The following is a 26,119-nucleotide window of genomic DNA, read 5'->3' as shown; positions in this document are numbered from 1 at the left end:
TGGAGAGAGAACAGGATAGAGATTTGAATCATTCATGCTTATAGCAATCTCAGCAGCTCTTTCTGCATAATTCATTGCATGTTACACACTTAAATAACGTACTTGCTTGCTACGTTTCAGTCACTGCCAAAACAATCGTTAGGGTTTTATTCTTTGTTACAATAAGCTCATCCAGCATCCACTGTTGCCAGTAAGCACTCATATTTTACTCACTCCCATAATTCCTTTCGCCATCCAGGAGATAGCAAAAAAGAAGCCAATATTGGATTCATTTTTCTGCAGCCTTGCCAGGAACAGGAATCTCTACGGATTACAGACTTTGAGTTTTTGATGCTTCAGGGCTTCTTTCTAATTTAGCTCATGGGTTTAAAGTAGGGATGCTAGCGATTAATCGACTGTCGATTAATTATCGATAATACTTTAATAGACAAAAATGCACTTGATGGTCGATTTAGCAAGGTCATCATTAGAGTGCATAGGTTTGAAGCTTTTGCGGCTCATACGCAAAACACAAGGAAAATTTAAGTGAGTGCGCCGTAGGGCTGTCAAACGAGTAATCGCGATTAATCGATTAAAGGAATATTTCTTTGGCAGAGCTGGAAAGAGCTCTGTAAAGATTTTTCTAATTGGGTGTACTGTCCTTTTAAATCCATCTTTGCTTACAGTAGTTGAGCTAGTTTTTTTGGCACTCAACAACAAGTATTTACAACTATTTCAGTAGATTTCCTGTTTTAAGTGATTTTTAAAATGTCCAAGGATGACCGTATGTTCTGGAAGCTGTCTTTCAGTGTGACTTGAAAAGTTGTGCTTGTTGGTTGCTGTCAAAATTTGTGTAGAGCATGGCTGTTTGTGTGGGAAGGGTTTGAAAAGGGCACTTAAGCACCAAACTGCTGCCTTTATGCTTGTTGCCATCTGTCAGAGCTCGTCGGTTGATAGTCAGGTGAATTTACTCTCACCTACTGTTTGGACAAGTTGCATAGGGTTTGTTTTTCTCTGAGAAACCTGTGAGGCCGTACTTGACATGTCAGTTTTATTTTTGCTACGCTATTGTATAGTCCCAGACAGTCGACAGGCTGGAAATACTGATGGGAAGTCAGATTATTTTCCGGTGAACAGGTTCTTTCGGACAGTTCGTTTTAATGAACTGGTTCAAAAAGGATCACGCAATGACGTTTGCGTATACGTAATTCTGTTATTAAAGGGTTAGTTCGCTAAATAATGAAATTTTCTGTCATCGTTTAGGCCACGTCCACACTACTGCGTTTTTGTTTAAAAACGGAGAATTAAAACGAATACGATCTCCGTCCACACCAGCGTTTTATCTGCGTATTAGAAATGATCTCCGTCCACACTAAAACGACTGAAAACGCGGATCACGTGACCATTCACCAACACTGGGCATGCGCGTGCCGGTGTAAACAGTGAATGACGAATCAGGGAAGGATACGTCATGACTGATAACACCCAATGATAGAGTCATCGTTTATAAACTCCTCCGTTTTGTTCCGTCCATACTAAAACGCCCTCCGGAGATTCAAAACGCAAAACAGAGCTGCAGCGTTTCTAAACGTTTTAGGTCTTCGTTTTTCCCGTTTTAGTGTGGACGGGAGGTGCAAACGTAGCAAAAGGTCTCCGTTTTTAAATGAAAACGCAGTAGTGTGGACGGGGCCTTACTCACCTTCTTGTTATTCCAAACCTGTGAGACTTTTATCTTCGAAACATCTATGATCATATATTTGTAATGAAATCTGAAAGATTTCCGTCCCTCCATTGACTGTTTACGCAACTACCACTTGGACGCTTCAAAAAGTTTATAAAACGATTGTGAAAAGAATCCATATGTATTGAGAATTTTTGTCCAAATTCTCTGAAGAGACTGGATCTCTTAGAATTGATTCAATTTAGGCTTTTATTCAGATATAAACATTCATCAACGCACACATCAGATATGCTAAATGGAAGTCAAGGATTTTCTTCATTATGTCAACTAACCTATATAACTTTCATTTCGCCCCCTTATTCAAGTCAACTGCTTGGTTTACACATATTCGCAGCTCATCGGTTCTTTTCGAACATGTCTGAGTCTGAACTGTTTCCTCAGTTCAGTGCATTGATAACCATAAAGCGATTCTTGACTCGAGAGAGAACTGCTGAATCGAGAACTCCTGCCATTAGATCACTGTTATATTTCCAATACATCTTATTGGTTGGACTGTCAGGCACATCCAAAAGTACTTTTTTTTTTTTTATCGATGGGCTGACTAAGCCATGAACAGACAATTCAGTCTGATTTTAGAACCAGTTCACCAAAAGAACCTGTTCAAAAGAATGATTCGTTCGCAAACTAGACATCACTAGACATCACAGTTTTTTTTTCTAAAATAAAGGCATTAAGTGATAATTCACTCCTCAAAATGTGGATCAAATTGACGGAGCTAAGCGATAATGCATTTCTGAAATGTGTTACGTGCTCTTGACTTTCTCAGACTGTCTTCTGTAACATTAGAGAAAGTGACAGCTGAAGACAAACAAATCCCAAAAGTGAGTTTGCTACAGTATGTGTTTTCCTCCACTCTCATCCAGTTCTTTCTCTCCGTCTCGGTTGTTCTCTCTGGGTATTCTGGTAATAACGGCCGTCTTGTGCTCCGTGGAGAATAGCTTCAAGACGTTCCCATTGGAGTGCCACGCTTCACTAATGAACACAGACTACAAACACATTTAGACTCCATTCGGTTGTCAGAAAATCATCTGAGGATGCCTTCTTGTTTAATTATGAAGCTGTGAAACAAATTTTGATATTTCTTAATAGATTTATTCACTTAGATCTTCACTTAAATAATGACTCTTTGCAAACAGGTTTTCTGAACACTTAACCGGCCGGTCATTGGTCAGTGAACAGACAGCCACACCCCCAAACTCACGTTATTGGTTAAGCCACTGTTGCTATGTCAGGGTGGCCAGGGTTCTTAAATAAACAGAGTAATGTTTTAATAGAGTCACATGGGGGGTAGAAAAGGCTGGGATATATTTTGATGTGTTAGAAACATCTTTTGACAAAGGTCAGTTATTTTGTATCCTACAGAGGTTACTGGGGTGAAACTCTTAGAAGTCTCCATTTAAAGGGATATTTCACCCAAAAATGAAAATTCTGTCAGTATTTACTCACCCTCACGTCGTTCCAACCCTGTAAGACCTTCATTCATCTTCGGAACAAAAAATTAAGATATTTTTGATGAAATCTGAGAGCTGGATCACTCCTGCATACTAGTCTATAGGCTTCTTGAGGGATTGAAACTTGCCGGCCTCGAAAAGTTATTGAAGACATCGTTAAAATAGTCCAAGTGAAAACAGTGGCTCAATGTTAAGTTTATCAAGCGACGAGAACACTTTTTGTGCGCAAAAAACAAACAAAAATAACGACTTTATTTCAACTATTCACTTCCTTCTCTCTGGGCCTTGAGTGAGTTCACTAGTGCAACAGAGTAAGCTTCTGTTGTTGTACGTCACACGCATCACACACATGACCAGCGTCGGCCAATAGTGAGCTTACGTGTGACGTAGCTCTACGCTATCACACTACGTTAACTGACTAGAGGCCCATAGAGAAGGAAATGAATAGTTGAAATAAAGTCATTATTTTGGGGGGTTTTTGCGCACAAAAAGTGTTCTCGTTGCTTGATAAACTTTAGCTTGAGCCACTGTAGTCACTTGGACTATTTTAACGATGTCTTTAATAACTTTTCGAGGCTGGCAAGTTTCAATCCTTTAAGAAGCCTTTGGACTAGTATGCAGGATTGATCCAGCTCTCAGATTTCATCAAAAATATCTTAATTTGTTTTCCGAAGATGAACAAAAGGTCTTACGGGGTTGGAACAACATGAGGATGAGTAAATACTGACAGAATTTTCATTTTTGGGTGAACTAACCCTGTGGGAAACAATTGAAATGTTAAAGACCTTTTTTGTGATTTCTCTTTCTGCTAATCCTGTATATTGCTGACAGAATTGATTTGATAATCTAAAAGTTCTTTGTGCATTATAGTAGCCTGTGTTTATTTTAAGTGAGATGTCTTTACAGTGATGGCATTTTATGTTTTGTAGAACTACAATAGGACCTGGACGCTTTTATATGCAAATAAAGTGTTAATATAGAATGATGTTGCGCTGTGGGACCGAAGAGAACAAAGCAAAATTTGAGAGGTGTAATATCAAAACTAATATTCTCATTACTGCACACAAGGGCTGAGTCTGGGAAATCATTACACATCAAATGAGAAAACTGCACTGCTGATGTACCTCTGATATTTGGTTTTTATTAAAGTTTGTTTTTAGAGACTGGCTAAGTCATTTTCGGCCTATATATTGAACCTGTGTCTCTCCTAATGCTCGGTGTGATTAAATGAACCAAAAGCTTTATCACCATCCTGTAGATATTCTAGGCTTCCAGTTTAACTCTATAAAAGCCTAATGTATTTGATTTCATAATAATGTCTAAAGGTTTATTAAATGTTCCATTTACAAAAATGTCAGTCTTTATAGAATGCATTATAAAAATGTCTCTAAGCGTAGTTTTGGCGTATTTCTTATTGAAACATGAACCAGGATTTGCTATTTCCTTTGTAGGGGCAAGTGGTATTAGGAGAAGGGCATTTGATTGGACAAAAATATGGACACGCCCTTGAGTGCAGGATGAGTTATCAATGTTTTTTAAACATTATCCCACAAGAGAAAGACTGTAGACTAATGCATACACTTCCCGGACCAAAAGAGTCATTGTTTGGATTATAATAGGCAAATGCTTAAGTCTCTGATTGGATCATTATTGCGTGATTATTATGTTTATAGCATATATTTGGGAACAGTTCTTCTAATTCTAATTGATGGAGTGTTTAGCTTTTCATTTTTTAAACAACCATAGGTATACTTTATTCATCAGACTCAAATTGTGAAAGAATAGTTGAAAGGAAGCATGAAGAATGATTTTCACACATGAATCGGCACCTCTGAGTCTAGACCATAGACTGTAAAAAAATGGACAAAGCGCCTGTAACGTCACCCATAGACTTTATGAAGAACGGTTTTGAGGTCACTAATGGGGGGTATGGACGGCGCCATCTTGGAAAATCTTGGGAAATCCTAACCACAAATTACATTACATTACATTTCAAACGTCAGTTATAACCATAGGTAAAGTACCTCGGACTCTGTTATCTGAGGCGATTTATAGGGTTAGTTCACCCAAAAATGAAAATTCTGTCAGTATTTACTCACCCTCATGTTGTTCCAAACCTCTATGTGTTTATTTGTTCTGCTGAACACAAAGGAAGATATTTGGAAGAATGTTTTAATCAAACAGATCTCATTCCCCATTGACTACCATAGTATGTATTTTTCCTACTATGGTAGTCAATGGGGAATGAGATCTGTTTGATTAAAACATTCTTCCAAATATCTTCCTTTGTGTTCAGCAGAACAAATAAACACATAGAGGGTTGGAACAACATGAGGGTGAGTAAATACTGACAGAATTTTTATTTTTGGGTGAACTAACCCTTTAATGTGTTGCAGTGCCACTGCCCACAAACATTGATGCTAAATAGTGCTAACTAACTACATGAAATAGTAGTGGTATGTCACTTACCGGAAAAAATGGAGCTTATAGCTTATAGCTATAGTTTATAGCAGAGCAACCCATTTTATGTACGATATTTCAATACAAATGTTCAGAAACGATACAGAGGTGGTCCGATGTGTTGTGTCAAATGATGGTCAAGACGTCAAATTTCAGGAAAGCTACTCACTTCGTTATCAGCTGTCAATCAAGCTGTCAATCAAATTTAACTACGCCCTTATTTGTCATACATTTTATATCTATACGATCTAAACTAACGAGTTAGAAAAAATTCACCCCCTCAAAGTTGTCAGGCACTCGTAACTTATCAAAAAATACAATAAAAGTCCATGGGACCAACCTGTAAAAACGTGAATTTATTGCTTTGCAAACGGACATTTTAACATGGGGCCTATGGATATTTGCTCCCTTTTGAGACCTGCCCCTAGCGGATTTTAGATGTATTGCGGTTTTTCGCTCTTCCGGGTAGGCTTCATTTTTCAGATTACAATGTTGCCGCTTGGTCCAAACCTTAAGTTCATTGCAAGTCTTTGGGATGTGCTGGAGGAGACTCATAGACATATACAGACACTAGACGTCACCTTGGCTACGGCAGTTCATTGGAACGAATGCGTCAATAGAGCCGCCATCTTGAAACAAGGGAGCCCCTCCAATTTAATGCATCAGCGTCAATGTAGACACCGGTCTAACGGAAATAAAATCACCATAAATCATCATGAATGCGATTTTTCTTGTTTTTTTTGGTTTGTTTCAATGGTCAGACATGTATTTATCATTGATTCCAGAATTTTTTTTACAATTTTTATAAAAAAAAACATTCTTGTTCAGATTTCATCCGTGAACATCATACGCTGCACAAAAGTCCGCCACCATCAATGAATTCGAAGTAAATCTGGAGATAGCAGTGTTACCTAGCTACTTCCTATGACAAGACCCCTGTTCCAAGATGGCGGCGGTTTTGACGCATGCTTAGAACCCCAAGGTGACGTCTAGCGTATATGTCTATGGAGGAGACTTTACTGAGTGCTGCACTCTTGCATTTTCAATAATACAAGAACTTTCCCAAACATCACATAATTTATTTCCATCCAAGATCTTGTATTGACAATGCAAGAGTCAAGCAGTCTATAAAGTCTAATTTAGCAAACAGTGACTTGGTTTTTAAATTCAAATACATAATCAAAAACTGATTTGTGGTTACCACCACAAATCTTACAGCTATACTTTTGAATGGCTATCAATGGAGAAACAGGCTTAACATTGTAGTAAAGCTAAAATCGGTTGTAGTCCCATGTAACTTTAGTTGTGCAATCCCAGCCTCACTTAATACAAAGAAGAGCTGCAGGACTGATCCCAGATGTACTCATACAAACATCCCTTCCATTAGCATTCTAAGTGTTGTGTTGGTATTTCTTTGTATCAAGAGTATCGCGCTCTGCCTTCGGCTGGCATTGTCCTCTCTCGAGGCTGACTCAATACATTACAGCTAGCGTCAAAAAGCAATATGAAGAGAGTTTAGTGTGCACACCCATCCATCACCCTGACATACAGACAGATTTCAGCGAGCTCTGACTGTCTACAGGGGATTCTGCTGCTGGATTAACACTCTGACACCAGCAGCCATTTACGGTCTCTGATAATGGTGATAAAGAGCCTTTGCATTGAATACATTAGTACATGTAAAATGTAAGTAATGATGAAACTACAGAATATGTAGGAGAAGTGTTTTCCATGAGAGTGTTTTTTAGGCCAGTTGATGGTTCTATACCTTCGTTTGGCGAATCGGATCAGTGCTGTGCTTTGCTGGCTGACATATATGAGGTTTTGCCAAAATTGCAGGAATCATATTGAAGCATCAAACAATTCAGTTATGTTCTGCATTGTATGAATTCATAACTTTGATAAAGTTACGTTGTAACTTTGATAAAGTTACGTTGTAACTTTGATAAAGTTACGTTGTATAATTTTTGTTATTATTGTGTTATTATTAATGTAAAAAAAAAATATATTTTTCAAATCAAATCATTTATTTAATCAAAAATTCTGTAAAAACAGTCATATTGCGACATATTATTACAATTTAAAATAGGTGTTTTCTATTTTAATATATTTTAAAATTTATATCTGTGATGGCAAAGCTGATTTTTCTGCATCAGGCTTCATTTTCACACGATCCTTCAGAAATCATAATAATATGATAATATGGTGCTCAAAAAATATTTCTTCTTATTATCAACGTTGAAAACAGTTTACATGATATTTTTTTCAGGATTCTTTGCTAAACAATTAATCACATTTATTTGCATTTGTTAATTTATTACATTTATTAAAAAATGTATTAAATATAATTATTTTGTAATGTTATAAATGTCTAAACTGTCAATTTTGATTAAGTATTAATTTATCTCTCCTTTTTAATCTCACCATAAATGTATGAAATATGTAATATCTTGAATAATATATGAAATCCTTTTGTAAAATGGCTATTAAATTAAAATTCAGTTTGATATGATAATTATTTTATGTTTGGGTTAATATCCAATACATTACAAATCTATTTTGTCCAAATAAATAAAATATACGAAACTAAAACGATTGTTTAGTGAATAAATAAAGTAAATGTGCAGTTTATAAAATGGATATTCATTATTTCAATCCCCTAGTTATATATTTACTTAAAGTTAATATAACATATAAAATAATTATATAAAATATTGGTAATTAACAATTGTATATACTGGCTGTAATATCAGCCAATTCAATACCGATATTTTGTGTATCCATAATGTTTATAATACCACTGATTATATCATGAATGCACAGGCTTGAAAGCTTTATGCATACCTGAATTTGAATTGTTACACACTGTTCTTACAACAGTCCAACTTGAGGGGAGATTATTTCTGATAATTATAATCTTAAGAACACAGCAGAGAAAAAAAATGATGCACGAAACAACCGCTCAGTCCATCGTGACCTTTTTTCCCCAAAACATACCCAGCTAAACAGTAAAAACTGTAATTGCACAACATTATTCAGTCTCTAAATGTGGCCACATTAATTAATGCCACCTTAACCTTTCTAAAATGCTTCGATGTCTAATAGCAGCCGCATTATATCGCAGAAGCAACCTGACTGAACGTCCCGGCAACAGGGGGTCCGGAGGGCTTTTTGCACCTGGTCAGGGTTCTGTGAGACGGGGCTCTGGCTGCCCTGTCTCTCTGCCAAGCAGCAGTGTGTGTCCACAGTGCTGACAGCAGGACCGTGGGAAAGTGTTTAGCACAGGCGCACAGCTCGAACGGGTTTGCCCGTCCTATTACAGCAGAGCTTTTGTCACTCCCGTTGGCCATGGCTGAGGTTCAAATAGAGGTTTAAGCTGTAATAAGAATCATACACAATTTAATATTTCACTCCGTGAACTAGATTTGTGAATTTGTGAGCAGCTGATCTTTTCAGTTAATCACTCAAAACTGGTTCAAGAAATGAGTCATTAGTCATTAGATTAGATTCATCCGAATCAAAATGATTATTCAAAGTCTTTAATCCAGTAATCGCATATGATTGGTCATGGAAAAGATTGTGAAAATGTATTGGTTAAATAGGATATTTATGTTTGGGCCAATGACGTCACATAATATTTTTGTTATAATAAAAATGCATCATAATTGTAAAAAAAAAAATATTAAATTTTTGTTCATGTTTTCTTTTTTAAAGTAAATTTGCCCTGATTTTCATAAAAAAATGACACATTTATGTTTTAATTATTTTATTGTTTCTTAGAAATGTTTTTTTAATAGTTAAACAACATTTCTTAAAAATGTTTAAACAATTTTTTTACTCTTTGTTTGGAAAAAAAAATTGCTAAGAACTTTTTTTGAAATTAGTAAAATCACTCTAATAAGCTCCCATTTATAAAATCATTTGATATTTAAAGTTGATAATTTTTTTTAATCATTAAAGGTAATTTATTGTTCTAAAAATGTTGTTAAATGTAAAACAACAAAAAGAAGTCTGATAATTTACAGTTTGGATCTATTTCATATTGATAATAGCTTTTTGTTAAATGACTGTATTACCCATTTTGTGCTTTAAAATTAGACAAAATATATTTAATAGAAGTATCAATATTGATATTGTTGATATTGACCTTGATCACTCTGTATTTGATTGGAAAAAAATAGTGTTTCCCACAAAAATGTACATAGATTCCTCATTAGCGGCTGTTTCTATGGGCCGCTACACGTAAGCCATCCGCCATTTTGGAATGGTTAAATCGGTCCGTGAACATTCGAGAGCAAGTTGACTGAGCATCTCCAACTCTGTCTATTTATGCAATAGTCTTCAGCAGATGATTTTGCTAACACAACATTAAAAAGTTACCATAGTATAATATATCTTACTCTGTTAATATTGAGTTAATATAAAAACATAAACCACAAAACACGTATGTGGTATCTGTATATATATATCTATGATTGGGCGTCCTTACTCGCAACATCTCTGGTGGATTGAGGATGAATGCTGTGCGTTTGCTTCACATCTCTGACAGGCAGTGAGCACAGCAACACAAAGCTGACATGGCTATTCCGGCAGCCTGCTTAACCTTCTGTGTCAGAACTCTGTCGGTTCTGTTTATGCATATACTTATTTGTTTATTTCCATGTCAGATAGTTTCCTAACCCACTTGATATGCAAATGAGCCCTCAAAAGCATTAACATATTTGTGCATTAAGAGTGTAGGCATATGGATGCAGAAAGTGGTTGATGGGTTGAGAGATCTTGTACTTATGTAACTTGTGCTTTGGGAGGTGACTCAGGGTTTATTTAAGAGAGAAGTGAGATCATGTTAGAAGAAGTGCACATCTAAGCATAGTATGGCTTATTTTTCAGAAGGAAATGTGTGCTGGGTTGGGTGTTATTCAGAGGTGAATTGAGAATTTGCAGTGAATATTGAATGTAATTTTTAAATCACTTCTTCCACAGGGCTGTGGTAAAGACAGTTTCCATGCATGTTTTGTGAAGACAGATGGTTTTTGCCACCTTGTGGTCTGTCAGAACTGTAACTTTACTCATGTGTCACGTTTGCTTGTTTTTCCCTCAGTGCTGGCAAATTTTCGAGGAATGCTTCAGCATGGACTCCCGCTGGAGATCGGCGACACAGTGCAGATTCTGGAGAAATGTGAAGGTAGTCAATGTTGTCCTTCTTAGTTCTTACGAACTTTAGGTCCTCAGATATGGAAATGGGTTCTGTTTATTTATTTGTATATTTATTTGTTGATATGCAGTCAGTCGTTTGTAGATTATAACAGAGATTATAAACAGATTATAACTCTTTACAGTTGATTTTTTTTTTAAATAATTTAAAAACTAGTGCCGTCAAATCACATCTAACATAAAAGTTTTTGTTTTATATACTATATGTGTTTATATAATATATTATATTTATAAATATATTATACACACACATACATTGCCGTTCAAATGTTTGGGATCGGTAAGCTTTTTAATGTTTTTAAAAGAAAATCTCAAGGGCTGGGCAACGATTAATCGCGATTAATCGCATCCAAAATAAAAGTTTGTGTTTACATAATATGTGTGTGTGTTCTGTGTATAACTATTTTGTATATAAAAATTCACACACATGCATGTAAATATTTGAAAAAAAATTATATATTTTTATAATTTATAAATATATATTTGGAAATATATATATTTTCCATAAATTATGTATTAATATATGAAGAGTTCAGATGCAAAAGCCTCTAAATGCCATTTGAAATTTTCTTCTTTAATGATGATTTTTATCAAACTTGTATATTTAAGTTCAGTAATTTCACTTAAATGGCAATGATAATTACCTATTCATTGTTTTTTAAGTGAAATTACAGAACTTAAATATACAAGTTTGATAAAAATCATCATTAAAGAAGAAAATTTCAAATGGCATTTAGAGGCTTTTGCATCTGAACTCTTCATATATACAGTATATACATTCAAATATATCTTAAATATATACATGCATGTGTGTGTATTTATATATACAACATAATTCTACACACTACACACACATACATTATGTAAACACAAAATTTTATTTTGGATGCGATTAATCGTTGCCCAGCCCCCCCCCCCCCCCCCCCCCATATATATATATATATATATATATATATATAAATATATATATAAGTTATAAAATATAATATTGAGTTATAAAATATTGCAGTGCCAGTTTTTTTCCAATATCTATATATATTATATATATTATATTTTTGCATCACATACTTAAATTCAAAATGGTTGAAAATGTGTAATACATAAGACATTGTGCTGTTGAAGTGTGAAATAATTCTGAATGGCATTTTGTAGGATGGTACAGAGGATTCATCACAAAGAATCCAAATGTAAAGGTGAGAGCAGTTCTACGCCGCTGCACGGTTGACACGTTAACAATGTTCAAAATTTAAACGATTCCTGTTCTTTTTCTTGATTTATCTGCATCTCTTTCCTCTGCTTTGAGTCTCGGCACATTTATATACAGATGGTAGCGCGTGTTTGTTTACTCTTGTGTGTTTTACAGGCTCATTAAATCACTTTCTCTGGTTTCTCCTCAGGGAATATTCCCAAGCTCCTATATTCACCTCAAGAATGCCCACGTCAAGAACAAAGGGTATGAATCTAGAGAAAAAACTTGTATTTGGACAGTTAAGCCACACTTAAAAATTGTCATCGCATTTATTTGAAAGAAAAACAGTTTAGAATCTGTTAAAGTAAGGGATATCGCGTTTGAAACCCATAATGGCTAATGAAATCTCACCTTTGACCTGTCATCAGTGTCCTTGAGAATAACGCTATACTGCCACTAGGGACCGTCTTTCTGCTTTGGATAAAATGCATTTGCAAAATGAAAATGTCCGCTGTATTGAAGTGACAGGAGCCTTCACTATCCCACAAGCCATTGCTAATGTATTTGCGGACATGTCCTCGTGAGTCAGTGTTACTCCTCATGGTCATGTGAGGTCACTGCTTTCCATCCTGAGCTTGTGCAGATGAGTGTGTGTGAATGTGTGTTTGTGTGTCTTGCCCTGCAGGCAGTTTGAGACCGTCATACCCACCGAGGACTCGGTTATTACAGAGATAACTATGACCTTGAGAGACTGGGGCACCATGTGGAAGCAGCTCTACATGGTAAATATCTCTCTTTGTGTTACGCTGAACAAATGGAGTTGATTTAACTGTCAATCATGAGTGAATTTATTACGAATATTTAATTGTACATGGCTGACAAGGTCATTGGAGACCAGGAAATATGATGGAAATTAAAAATTGTGAACTCCAGGCCTTGAAAAATGGTTGAAATGTGTCTTGAGCATCAAATCAACGAATTTGAAACTGATCGTTTGACACTGAAGACTGGAGGAATGGCTGCTGAAAATTCAACACATTGCATTTTATCTTAGCAGTTATTTTAGATAGATGGATGGATGATTTTTGAGCTACGTAATTTGATTTAATAAAGGTAAACATCTCTGTCCCCCACTCCTGTTGTTTCTGTCTCTCTCAGAGAAATGAAGGGGATCTCTTTCACAGACTTTGGCATGTGATGAATGAGATATTGGAGCTTCGGCAGCAGGTTCTAGTGGGTCACCTCACTCACGACCGCTTGAGTGACATCAAACAGCACATCACGGCACGGCTTGACTGGGGCAATGAGTGAGTTACATCTCAAGAGCTAGTGGTGCCCCAAAATACAATTACTGTCATAATCATGATGGTATTGGTATCAACTACTGACATTTTGGGTGTTGACAAGTTTAATGCCATACATAATCCTTCAGTTTGATTTATTTATGCAATTAGAGTTTTGCTTTCCTGTCATTGCCACATTGTTTTTTTTTCAGTGATAGCAAATATATTGTATACAAAAAACAGTGGGTGGTGGGGACGGCCATGATGAACTGCCGGCAAATGTTGGGCAATCTGTCAGCCATGTGCTTAAATGCTTCTATGCTGTTTTTCTCTAAAAAATAAGTCGCAGATGGTAGTGACAAGTGGGACATGTTACGTATGTTTTTTTTTATAACTCTCAGTACGTATATTTTTGGAGGGTTTACAATGAAACGGAGCTTTGTGAAAGTTATTGCAGATTCACAGAATTTAATTTACTATATCACAAGGAATGTTGTGGAATTTGGCAAAAAAGTATGGATGTACACTAATGAGTGATTTTTCTCTCTCAACCTCTGTACAAATTACCTACTGTTTATCAGCAACTCGACAGTCCTCTGAGAAATATAATCCCATCTGAATGCGAATATCTGGGATTGCTGGTTGTGTGTCTTACAGAGCCCCTAAAGACACATGGTGGTGAAAAAAAATGAGATGGGAGGAAAAATCAATGCTTTTACGTTTCATTCCCTTCCAAAACCTTTTCGTTTCCCCGTGAAACTTTGCGTTTTGACTTTGCGACGCAAAGTTTCTCTGCGATTTCTCTGCTCACTTATGCACATAAACGGCAACTGCTATTATCTCGTTAAATATGGTTTTTATGTAAATTAAAATATCAACAAATAATAAATAAAAATACGTACGTCACATACTAGAAATCGCACACTCCCACCTCTGAAATAAACACAGATGTTTTCTCCACATCAAATACATCAAATCAAAGACGGCAAATGATAAGAATTGTAACTCAAACGTCGTTTAGAAAACAAGTCCCGTCTCAATATGGCTATATACACATAGAAACTCGATGGCCTTTATGACAACCTGTCAAAATAAAAGTTTGGTTTGACTTTAAGAAATTATGACAGAAATGTTTTAGTATTGTACTTCTTTACAATTTTTTTGTACTGTTTAATTTGAACAGTAAACTGTTGTTGTGCAGCACAATTTATGATAAATTATTCAATTGTTAGTTTTATGAATTAAAATGATTTAAATTAAAATATTATTTAATAGCAGTTTCATTAAAAAAAGAAAAAATCCTGCAGTTATGGCATGTTTGACTGCTTTTCTCAGCCAATAGTAATTAATTGCAATTATTAATATAAATGTAATATCATGTAATTTAATTGTTAAATTAATTAGTTTTTATATTAAAAAACCCATCTATCAATATTATATATATGTATATGTATATATGTATATGTATATATATATATATATATATATATATATACAGTATAATATAAAATATATAATATAAAAATGCGTCCATGAAATAACAAATCCATTGATAAACTAAACTGAAATTAAAAGTAAAATAATATTGAAATAAACAATGGCAAATGCAAATCTATTATAACCATGGAGAGATTTGATGAGTAGAATAAAAATATGTATTTTTGTGTGTGACAGGCAACTGGGTCTGGATCTGGTCCCCAGGAGGGACTTCGGCATGGTGGACCCTGATGAGCTCAGCATCACAGAGCTTTATCGGCTGGTGGGTAGTCATACATTCATGCTCACATACATTCATACACACACACACACACACACATTCCCATTACCCATGAGTCACCTCACCTCCCTCCTCTGCCGCCCATATTCTTTGCTGTGTTACTATGGCAACTGCAGTTCGACCTGACGCCAAGGCTCTCTCTCGAGTACTTCATCCTCTGTTTTAACAAAGACACACACACACACAAACACACACACACACACACCTCCAGTCGATTGTGCATAGGGAAATGATAGTAATTAAGAACAAGAGAGAAATCCTAAATGGCACATTAACAGGCTGTTTGCAAACTGCAGAGACACTTCACGCATGCAGTTTCCTGCCCTTATAATTTGGCATACGTGCAGCATCATTGGCACAATTGGTTCAAATCTCTCATAGCCACAACAGTGCCTGTGTACAGATCTTTGGAAAATAATATCTGTTCCAAAACCTACTGAGCTGCCTACTGCCTACATAAGCAGTTGCCATCTAAGGGAGCATCCTAACTGACATGGAACGACATCATTTGGAATGCCTTTATTTTATTAAAGCCTTATTTTATTTTATTTCATTTAAAAAAAAAATTTAATACTATAAAATGGTTCTTTTAAACCAGGCTTTTTTGTTTTTGTTTATTTTAATGTATTTATTATTTTTATTAATTATTTAAAATACTATAAATACTGTTGTTTTATTAAAATTCTATTGTTTAATTCTCAGTATTATACATAGCACACATCATTTTTATTTAATTTTGTTTTTTATTTTTATTTTATTATTTTTATTTATGTATTTATTTTCTATTTCCATTTATTTATTATTGATGATTTAAAATAATATAAATAAAATAAATATTAAATATTTTATTATGCGTTTTAAATAGTTTAAATACCATTTTTATTTAATTTGTTTTTCATTTTTATTTTATTATTTTTATGTATGTATTTATTTTCTATTTTCATTTATTTATTATTGATGATTTAAAATAGTATAAATAAAATAAATATTAATTATTTTTTTATTTGTTTTAAATCGTTTAAATACTATTGTTTTATAACTATAATATACTTTTCAGAATTAAATGACAAAAAAATGACATGCACAAATTTGGGGTAAAATGTTTTATTTTATTATGATTTTAATGTATTATTTAATTGAATGAATAATCTTATGATAAAATAAAATATCTTTCTCACAGATTATTGCATTATGAAATTCTGGAAGTCTGCATTTTTTTATTCCGATACAAGAAAGTATCTTAGTAGGCGCACATTATTAAGTTAAGCCTTTTGTTTCAGGGGAATTCTAAAATGCCTTAAAATGCTGGCTAGATTACTAGGTTTTTAGAAGAGAGCTAGAGATACGACTTCAATGTAGTCAGAATCCACAAAATTTTCTTTCTTTTTCTCTCTGCTGCAGCCCTGACCACACGTGTCCCAGTTTTCACTGGTCCATAGGTGGGCAGAGGTGTGGGGGTAGGGGTTAAATGAAGAAGGAAAGAAACAAAAGAAAACAAGATGTGGGTGTGGATGTACTAAACTAGAGAGAGCATTTAAAGAGTGGATAGTAGGATGTGAGGGCGCAAGAAAAAAAGGCACCAATGTGGTGTCCCCAGGGTTAAGTGCCTTTGTAAGGTTCTTCAGAAGAACAAAGGAAATGTCCAAAGCTTAAATACAAAACAACAGTGCTGGGGTTCTAATGCTCTGTTTTACCTTATGTAACATAATAACGTTAATAAATGTTATTATAATTTGAAATATATGGTTTATAGCAAAGAAATATACATAGGTTGATTACATGAAGATACAGTATGGGCAGACGTGGTTGGGATGGGGTACTGTTAGATACAGTAATTAATGGAAATTTTGAGTGATCTTGTTGTTGTAAATGTCTTTGTCATTGTAATCATATTTTCTTTTAAATAGATGGAGAGACGTCATCGTAGACGCGAGGCTCCCCCGCAGGCTAGCATGCACCACCTGTTCCTTCAGATGAAGAGCATGATGAGTTCAAACCTGGGGGAGGAGTTGGAAGTCTTCTTCTCCGTCTATGACAGCAGGGAAATGCGACCAATCAGGTGCCATCTCTGACCCTAGACACCCAATCTTAAGTGTGATTAATTCACCCAAAATATAAAAACTTTTTTTTTATTTAATCATGTTCACATTGTTTAAAGGGATACTCCACTTTTTTTTTGGAAATAGGCTCATTTTACAACTCCCCCAGAGTTAAACATTCGAGTTTCACCATTTTCGAATGTATTCAGCCAATTTTTTTTTTATATTTAGAAGAATATCAGTATAATATAATATACTATAATATATATTATTTTTATATAGTATATTATAAAAATAATATATATTATATACTGTATATTATAATATATTTTATATTTATAATATATTTTTTTATAATATATTTTTTTCCTACTATGGAAGTCAATGAGACCAGAAATGGTCTGGTTACTGATATTCTTTTAAATAACAGAACATCGGCTGAATGGATTTGAAAACGGTCAAACTCAACTGTTTAACTCTGGGAGAGTGGCAAAATGAGCCTATTTCCAAAAAAAGTGGAGTATCCCTTTAAACCTGTATGAAAAACAGGGAAAAAACATTTTCCTTACAATGAAAGTGAATGGGATCCAATGATATCTTGTTTTGGACCCCATTTACATTTATTGTATGGACAAAAACAGCTGGAACATATCTTCTTGCATAGTTGTTAAATATTTGAGTAAGTAATTAAAACGTTGTTTGAGTGCAACAAAAGTCTGTCAATGTCTGACTCCCCACCAGATCTAGCAAAAAAAAAAGAAGAAAATTCAGTCTGACCTCAATTTCATTAAATATGAATCGCTGTATTCCTTCCAGCTGTCTGAAAGACGTCTTCAACCCCAAGCAGTCGTCCATCAGTGCGTGCACCTCGAGTATATTTTTATGACGCTATCAGACTATTACGTTGACCGTGCCACTACTGGGAACTAATTTCCGGAATTCAATTCGACTGTGACGTCAATGCATCTATTTACCGCTATACACCAGCTTGAGGGATGTTTCAGTTTCACACCCATTATGGGACTACGGTCTTGATGTGTTTGTTGAATTTTTCATTGGTTTCTGTCTCTTTTTCTCTCCCTCCTTCTCTCTCGCCACTCGTGTTAGGGAGTGTACTGTTCAGGCACCCCTCCTCGTTGTAAATTATTCAGAACGAGTGACGCCCCAGGGCACTTAGTGAAAGTGAAGGAGAATCGAGGAGATATTGAGCCTCAATGGGCCTCTCCTTGTAATTACCTAGCACGAGTGTAAGAGGAAATCCGCTAACACATGCAGTTGTGGACGCACTCATGCTCACACCAGTCTTGCTGTGATTCCTTATGCTTCATGGCATGTCTGTGGTGGTGAACCTGACCGTCTCTCTCTTTTTCTCTGTACAGTGAGAGGTTCTTTGTGCGCCTCAATAAGCAAGGGCTACCTAAGTCTCCAGAGAAGACTGAGAGGCAGTGCACACTCTTTGTTGTAAGTATGGACTTTTTTTCGAGGTGCACCAAGGGTGTGTCCTTGGTCCTTTTTGTTTGCTTTGGCATTAAATGAATCCGATACTATTCCCGAGTAAAACGCATATCCTTGAATGATCATTATTTTTTTTTCGAATCTCTTAGAATTTTGTTGAAAATAAAAATTTTAGATGTGTTTCTCAACAGTTTGCTGCCAAATGTAATTTGAGAAATTGCAAGACATTAAATTAACATTACAAAAAGGCTTTAAAAATATTGTTTATCAGGATATCATGTGAAGAGTTCAGATGCAAAAGCCTCTAAGTGCCATTTGAAATTTTCTTCTAAAATTATCATTTTTATCAAGCTTGTATATTTAAGTTCAGTAATTTCACTTAAATGGCAATGAAGATTACCTATTAATTGTCATTTAAGTGAAATTACTGAACTTAAATACACAAGCTTGATAAAAATGGTCATTCTAGAACAAAATTTCAAATGGCACTTAGAGGCTTTTGCATCTGAACTCTTCATGTCATGAACCCAAATATTTAATTTGTTGTGCTCCTGTGGTGGTTAGTTATTTTCTCAGTTCGGGCTTTGTTTTATTTTATCGCTATTGTTTTGTTGCGTTGTATTGTTTTTAATAGCAGTAAATTACAATAAACTGACAGCCCTAATCTAGAGTCCCTCCACAGATTTTTTATTTGACCAATTAAATAGTAACTTTTAAACATAGAAGGTTTATTGAAATGTTTGGTACATGGAGTCTAGTAAATGTTGCTCAATGAAACGTCTGTCTTTTTTTAAGGATTTGGGAAGTAGCGATCTTCGCAAAGATGTGTATGTTGTAGCTCATATTTTTAGAATAGGTAAGAGCTGTTGGATGCATATCACTCTTCTCGCCGTGTGACCTGTCATAATGCCTTAGAAACCCTATCATATGGATTTCACAACTTCATAGTTCACTTAAGATTTGAAAAAGTGACAGATTACATCAAATTACGTCAATGGTTGTGGCAGTATTATAATGGCTAAATGACAGGCCACAGGTCAAATGTGACCAAGATGGTGTCTTTGTCTGTAAACGTCACCTTTTGTGTATGTGTAGCAGTCGTTGCTACATGCATGGCCTGCATCGGTACAGAAACTGACGTTACAGTATAGATTAATGCTCATTTGCATGTATGTTATTCATGTCACTGTGGACTGGGAAGTGTTTGTTGTTGGTATGTCTTTTTGTGTTTCAAGCGTCATTATAAAGTCGTGTGTTAATAATTCTGCCATAAGAGCTACATAAAACTGAGAGTTTCTGGGTAAGACACAGCTATAATGCTTAAGTGTCACATGACATGACGCATTATATCTTTTGACAGTGCTATGTGTTCTTTGAGGCAGAATAAGAAAACGTCTCATTTTATGTTGCAATTCGCTTATGTATTTATTCTCTGACAAGCAGTGTGTGATCCACGATGTGTGTGTTTGCAGGGCGAATGGTCGCCGGAGAGAAGAAGAGTGTGAGTAACACACAGTACAAACGTCCTTACGGATGTGCCGTGATTAGTGCGGCCGACTTGTTAACGGCTGACTTCAAGGACGATCACTTGCTAAAGATCTACTCGTGAGTATCACACCCTAACTTTTTGAAGTGACGTTATGAAGCTAATTAATGTACAATTCTTTTTTTTGGACTGGGTGATATAGCAATTTTCTATATTGAATTTTCTACATATAAATATGTATATATATAAATATCACATTATCCTCATTGTAAGTTGTTGAAATTCATAGTAATCTTGACTTGTGGGGCATTATATTCACAGATGCAACACAGAGAGCGAGTGGTACCAAATCCATGACAGTATTATCAGGAAGGTCAGCTCACGATACAGCCATATTGGCTCAAATACAGGTAAGATCCTCACAATCCCAATTTGAATTTAAATATATGTATATTTAAATTAAAATATTCTACATATAAATTCAAATTTAAATATATGTATATTTAAATTAAAATATTCTACACACACACACACACACACACATACATATATAAATTAAATTATTCCATATATATATATATATATATATATATATATATATATATATATATTTCTTTTTAAATATATATTTAAATTAAAATAATCTACATATATATATATATATATGTATATGTATATTTACATTAAAATATTCTACATATATAAATATATATATTTAAATATATGTATATTTACATTAAAATATTCTACATGTATAAATATATATATATTTAAATATATGTATATTTAAATTAAAATATTCTACATATATATATATATAAATATATGTATATTTAAATTAAAATATACATATATGTAAATTAACAATATTTACTCTTTCTCCATGTTATTTGGCACATTTATTTGGCAGATTTTGATAATTTCAGGGTTTACTGCAGATTATACTTCCATATTTTTGTATCCACGCCCATGGACAGTTCGATCGGCAGAGGGTTATTAACAGATCAATTATTGCAAGGGTAGGTTTATCACTGAAAATTGTACCGTACTTTAAAGAATTATGGTACAAAGGGAACACTATGTCAACAGCTTTCTTACCTGTACGTGACAGTGTTTTTCTTCGAGTGGAACTGTAAGTTTCTTTCAGTTTTTCCCCTCTGTTTGGCCTAAAACACTGTGTGTGAAATGTTGACTGCAAACACAGATTTTTTTAGTACTTCCGTTGCAGTTTTCCTTCCATATGTACAATTCTATGCAGCCATTTAGCCACTGCCTACAACATGCTGCAACATGGGACCCCCTCGAAAATGAGATGGTTCATCTCAAGGGGCTATCCTTGAAACAAAAAAAACAAAACAAAAAAATGCTGGATTCTTCACCGGAAACCAAAATTATCTCACTCGCTCTAAAAAATATCTATGAATTCCTGCACCTGTGAAAAATATAAGTCAACACCATTATAATTAAAAGTTTGCTAAGAAGGGTTTCCTACTAAAGCAAGGTGGTATTTGACTCTGGCCCAGCTTATCCATAGCAAACTTTGGACAACAACTTGCCCAGTGCATTTTGGTTGTTGGAAGTTTTCCAACCTATTCGGCAAAAGGGAAGAAACAGCCTTTTTCCTCAGTTTTCTCTAGTCAGGTGGCACCTATTTAAAAAAAATTATATAACTTTCATTCTAAGCCCAATTTGCCACACTCTCATGTAATTCCAAACCTGTATTACTTTATATCTTAAAAAGGACAAATTTCAAAATGATGGTCTGTTCCTCACACAGTTTTCATACAATTTCCTTTTTTTTTTTTTTTTTAGTGAACTGCGCCTTTAAAGAACATTTTGTCTGTCATAGCAACAGCGTTTTTCTGAACCAATTGATCCATTTAATTGAAGTATTCAAATCATACCAAATCATGCTGCAGAATTTCTTTTCTTCTTGCTCTTAAGATATAAATAGCAGAACTCTTTACATAGAAATGCTGGGTTTTCTCCTAGCAACAGGTTCTGAGCAGCAGAAGAAGCCTGCAGTCAAAGCATCCGCCAATATCTATTCAACAGAGACCGAGCAGAGCTGTTCTTCAGGCACTTTTGTTTTCATGACGTCTGTATGACTCAAAGAGCTGCAGTTTTAAGCATGTTGTTACATTATGTGGTGGCTATGATGTTTGCACTGTTTCCAAACTCCCGAAAACCCCTCGATTGCAGTCTTGAGTTTTCTTCTGGGAACGAACACGTCACAATTATGTTATTTAAATAAATCTCGCCCACTGATCTATATAATGTCATTCTATATAGATCAGTGATCTCGCCCAAGTCAAACGCGAAATAGGCAAGGCCTGGTTGAGTTGTTGAAAGTAGTAGTGTGTTGAAACTCGAGTCTATTGTTAGGGGCGTTACATTTAAGAAACACGCTTAAAGCGGTTGACCAATCACAATAAACTGATCCAGCCGACCAATCAGAGCTCATTGCACTTTTCAGAAGGAGGGGCTTCATAGAGACCGTAACTAAACAGAGCATTACTGACAGACTGGGAAGAGAGGTGCAGCAACAATGTAAAATATGTGAAAAGTAATGTTTTTTTATTTTATATTCAAGCATACCAAACTATTCTAGTAGACCCCAAAATCAAAGTTAAAAAAAGTTAATAAAAGTTTAAAGAAGCAAGTAGCTGCACTGATTCAGATTTTGTTCATAATGTATAATATTTCATATAAATTATAACAAAAATTGACTTGTGGTGTATATTGTGTAAAATATATACTTGTGAATGATCATTTATTTTATTAAGATTTGGAAACTGTATTTATATTGTATTCATTATTTTGTTTTATTTTTAATAATGTTTTATAGCATTGTTTTTTTCCCCCTATTTTGTTTCGTAACACTATTTATTATTTACAAGCCAAAAATTGTTTTTTGTTCTCTTTTTGACAATGTTGACTACCTTTACCTTTTTGGTCTACAGGTCCTTTTTTTAATGGGAGAATCCACGTTACACACTTCAGAATTTTATTTTATTTTGCACATTTTATTCTGTTAGATCTCAATCAGCTGGTAAATACGATCCAGTCATCTGCAGCAATTCAGTTAAACTAAATGATTGTGGATGACCATTAGTAGTAATCAGTCACACACAGATCGGCTATCAGTGTGAACTAGAACGCCGTATTGATCGCGTGCTCAGAGAGCAGTTGACCTCTTGTATAAAAGCCAAATTACTGTTATTGATTTTATTGCTGGGTTAAAAGACTAACATGACTACAATGTTCGTTTTAGGTATAAAAAGGCAAACAGATGAAAGTGCATTGTGTTGTGTTGTTGATGGCATGTTTTGTGGAGGTGGTGGAGTAGTAGTTATGCAATCTTGGTGTGCATCATGGTTTCAAAATGAATGGACTGCTGGTGATTTCACTCGTGTGGGCAGCTTACTCTGAATACATTACGAAACCATAATGAAGCCATGATGCTTCCAGAGCTTATAAACCCATCAAACCTAATCTATGCAACCCAAACCTTAAAAATTACCTAGAATGCACTTGTAATGTCTGTTGTTTGTTCAGTATGAGACAAACAAACATTTTCTTGCAGAATGGAAAAGTCAAGGACCCTGAGGATGCAAAAAGGGCCAGATAAAAAAAACAAAAAAACTGAGATAGTCAAAGAAGCTGATCTAGCAGGAAGGAGATTATGCAGTTTCTCTCATGTCAATCTAAACAACAGGCTGTGTCCCTCAGTAGATGTACAGCAGGGTTACACTTGAGATGAAAGTCATTCAGACAAATGAAGGAACGGGCGAACTTTCCATCTGTAAGAACTCAACATCTAGCTTGGGTTTGTGATTAAATTACTCAGAAGAAGAAAAAAAAGAGACTTGGGAGACTTGTTTTTTCAAAGAGACTTGGGACTTTAAAGTGTAAATCTAGTGCACGAATGTCAGAATTATTGGCTTTCATCAGTAGTATTAATGCGGGAGGCAGAGAAATGTGTGTTGGAACACAATTAGATCTTACTGATTCGATGGAGCCGTTCTTATGGTAACAAGCACAAATGTTACAAATGGGGATTAAGGCCGTGTGTCCACCAAAGCGTTTTTTGGCCAGCTGAAAACGCTAGACGCTCTGCTGAAGACGCCGTGCTTTGGGCGCTTGAGAGCGTTTTGGCAGTGCAGTGTTTTTTTTCCGTTGAGACGTTTCGTTGCTATGATACAGAATATCCGCAGCAGTTTGAATGTTGTGACAGTTGATCGGTGTGGTATTAGTCCCGCCCCTCCTCCACTGTGATTGGACGGCTGGGTAAAAAGTGACAGTGATGAGCGCTGCGTTTTATCCAAAGTTGAAAATTTTTCAACTCCCAGCAACCAGTAAAAAACGCTGGGCGCTCGGCGCTTCAGCATGAAAAAAACGCTCAGCGTCTCGGTACGCTCGTGGCGTTTAAAAAACGCGGCGCTCCCATTGAAAACAATTGAAAACATACGACAGGCGCGTGGAAAAACGCTTTGGTGGACACGCGGCCTAAGGCACCGGGTTACCCATAACTCATTTACTCGAGGCAGTTGTATTAGGGTCATTCCTGTTATGCCGGACCTTTTGAAATCTTTAAGTTAAATTAAAAAAAAAAACGTTAAAGTTGTTAACACTTTTTTTTTATATATATATAACTTTTTAATTGTAACTTCAGATTAAACTTTAACAGGGTGGATAACATAGTGGAAATAAAACAAAATGAGGCTGTTGTTTAGAAGGATTGAGAGTTATTTTATGTGTCTGAAATTTTGATAATTTTTTAGTAATATGATGGTGATTCTGTCACAAACTGCTCTGAAACATGAGTTGAGGATCCAAACGCTGCTTTTATTAGGGTTGGAAAGGACGGGCAAATCAGGCAGAACCAAAACACAGGAGACGAGAGAGCTCTCAGAAATGCAGTGTGACATACAAGACTTCGCAATGAGAGACTAAGGCCCTGTTTACACGAGAACGCTCGCGGGTGAAAACGTAAAAATATTTCATCGGATGTGCCTTTTGTTTACACGGCGACTTTTTTTCACAAAAACGTGAAACCACCCTCCAGAGTGGAAATCTTAAAAACGCTCCACCGCCGCGTTCCCGTGTAAACGGTAAAAACGCAAAAGTCTGCTTGACAGTGAAGGTTGTACGCAGGCGTGTGGACTTGGTGTTGTTGTAGTATGCACTCCTAGCCGCCTGAAGTGCATACTACATTGAATTACACACTTTTGCGTCACCATTTGCACGCGGATTTCCCACACAAAACGCTCGTCTAAACGCAGAATAAAAAGCGATGACGCAACGCCACTTTTGCGTTTTCTCTTCAGAATCGTTTCCGTGTAAGCATAGCCTGAGTAAGCAGGGCTTATAAAGTATAGACAGCGTTAACAAGGGTAATGACACACAGGTGGAAGTAATCAAACAATAATGAGTCCAGACAATGGGTTAGTGTAGTTCAAGGAGACTGGAGGAGTGCCCTCTAGTGGAAATCAAGGGCATTCAACGAATAACACAAAACATTCATCAAATTCATAGCTGATACTGATGTGTGTGCTGTTCCTTTCCTAACAAAAAGTCACTTCCTGGTGGATGATGTAGTTAACTAGTGATTGTATAAGTAAGTGATTGTGTGAAAGTAACAGTGTGAAAGTGATATTGAAGACATAGGGAAAAATATAGAAAAATTAAAAGTGCTCTGTGAACTTTTGCCGGAGAAATCTAGTCATTTCAATAGGAATCCATGCAGTTTTTGATCTTTCACATGAATTCGCCACGTTGACCAATAGATGGCTCCTTGGTTTTAAAGTGGTGCTTTATACATCCCTACACTACTGACATAGACAATGTTTTTTTTCTCCTAATGAAAAAAAAAACGGTATTCATAGGAAAATATTTTGTTGTGAGATTTGCGTTATATTTCATTATAAAATGCTGGTTTATAAGTAGTGAAACTATTTAGTTAGCTGTGGAGTGATTGTAAAATGGACCCAATAAAGTGATTGAATAATACACATTCTGTTAGGATTATGTTCCAGACATGCT

General features: G+C 35.3%; 1 protein-coding gene across 2 annotated transcripts in view; it reads left to right on the top strand.

Moving 5' to 3' along the window:
* Positions 1 to 26,119, top strand: part of dock4a (dedicator of cytokinesis 4a) — a 66,073-nt gene that overhangs the window by 4,799 nt on the left and 35,155 nt on the right. The window contains exons 2-12 of one of the 2 annotated variants that reach the window (XM_089127444.1): positions 10,733 to 10,816; positions 11,998 to 12,038; positions 12,243 to 12,298; positions 12,720 to 12,816; positions 13,193 to 13,341; positions 14,992 to 15,076; positions 17,002 to 17,153; positions 18,513 to 18,594; positions 19,384 to 19,444; positions 20,061 to 20,193; positions 20,396 to 20,484. In XM_089127444.1, coding sequence (XP_088983570.1) covers positions 10,733 to 10,816; positions 11,998 to 12,038; positions 12,243 to 12,298; positions 12,720 to 12,816; positions 13,193 to 13,341; positions 14,992 to 15,076; positions 17,002 to 17,153; positions 18,513 to 18,594; positions 19,384 to 19,444; positions 20,061 to 20,193; positions 20,396 to 20,484 — 1,029 coding nt within the window. Of the gene's footprint in view, positions 1 to 10,732; positions 10,817 to 11,997; positions 12,039 to 12,242; positions 12,299 to 12,719; positions 12,817 to 13,192; positions 13,342 to 14,991; positions 15,077 to 17,001; positions 17,154 to 18,512; positions 18,595 to 19,383; positions 19,445 to 20,060; positions 20,194 to 20,395; positions 20,485 to 26,119 lie in introns of those variants that run through there. The other variant, XM_089127445.1, reaches the window with a different exon arrangement.

This window comes from Pimephales promelas, chromosome 25, assembly GCF_988280905.1.
Source record: "Pimephales promelas chromosome 25, fPimPro1.hap1.1, whole genome shotgun sequence".
Classification (NCBI taxonomy): Eukaryota; Metazoa; Chordata; class Actinopteri; order Cypriniformes; family Leuciscidae; genus Pimephales; species Pimephales promelas.
This window is presented reverse-complemented; position numbering and strand designations above follow the sequence as displayed.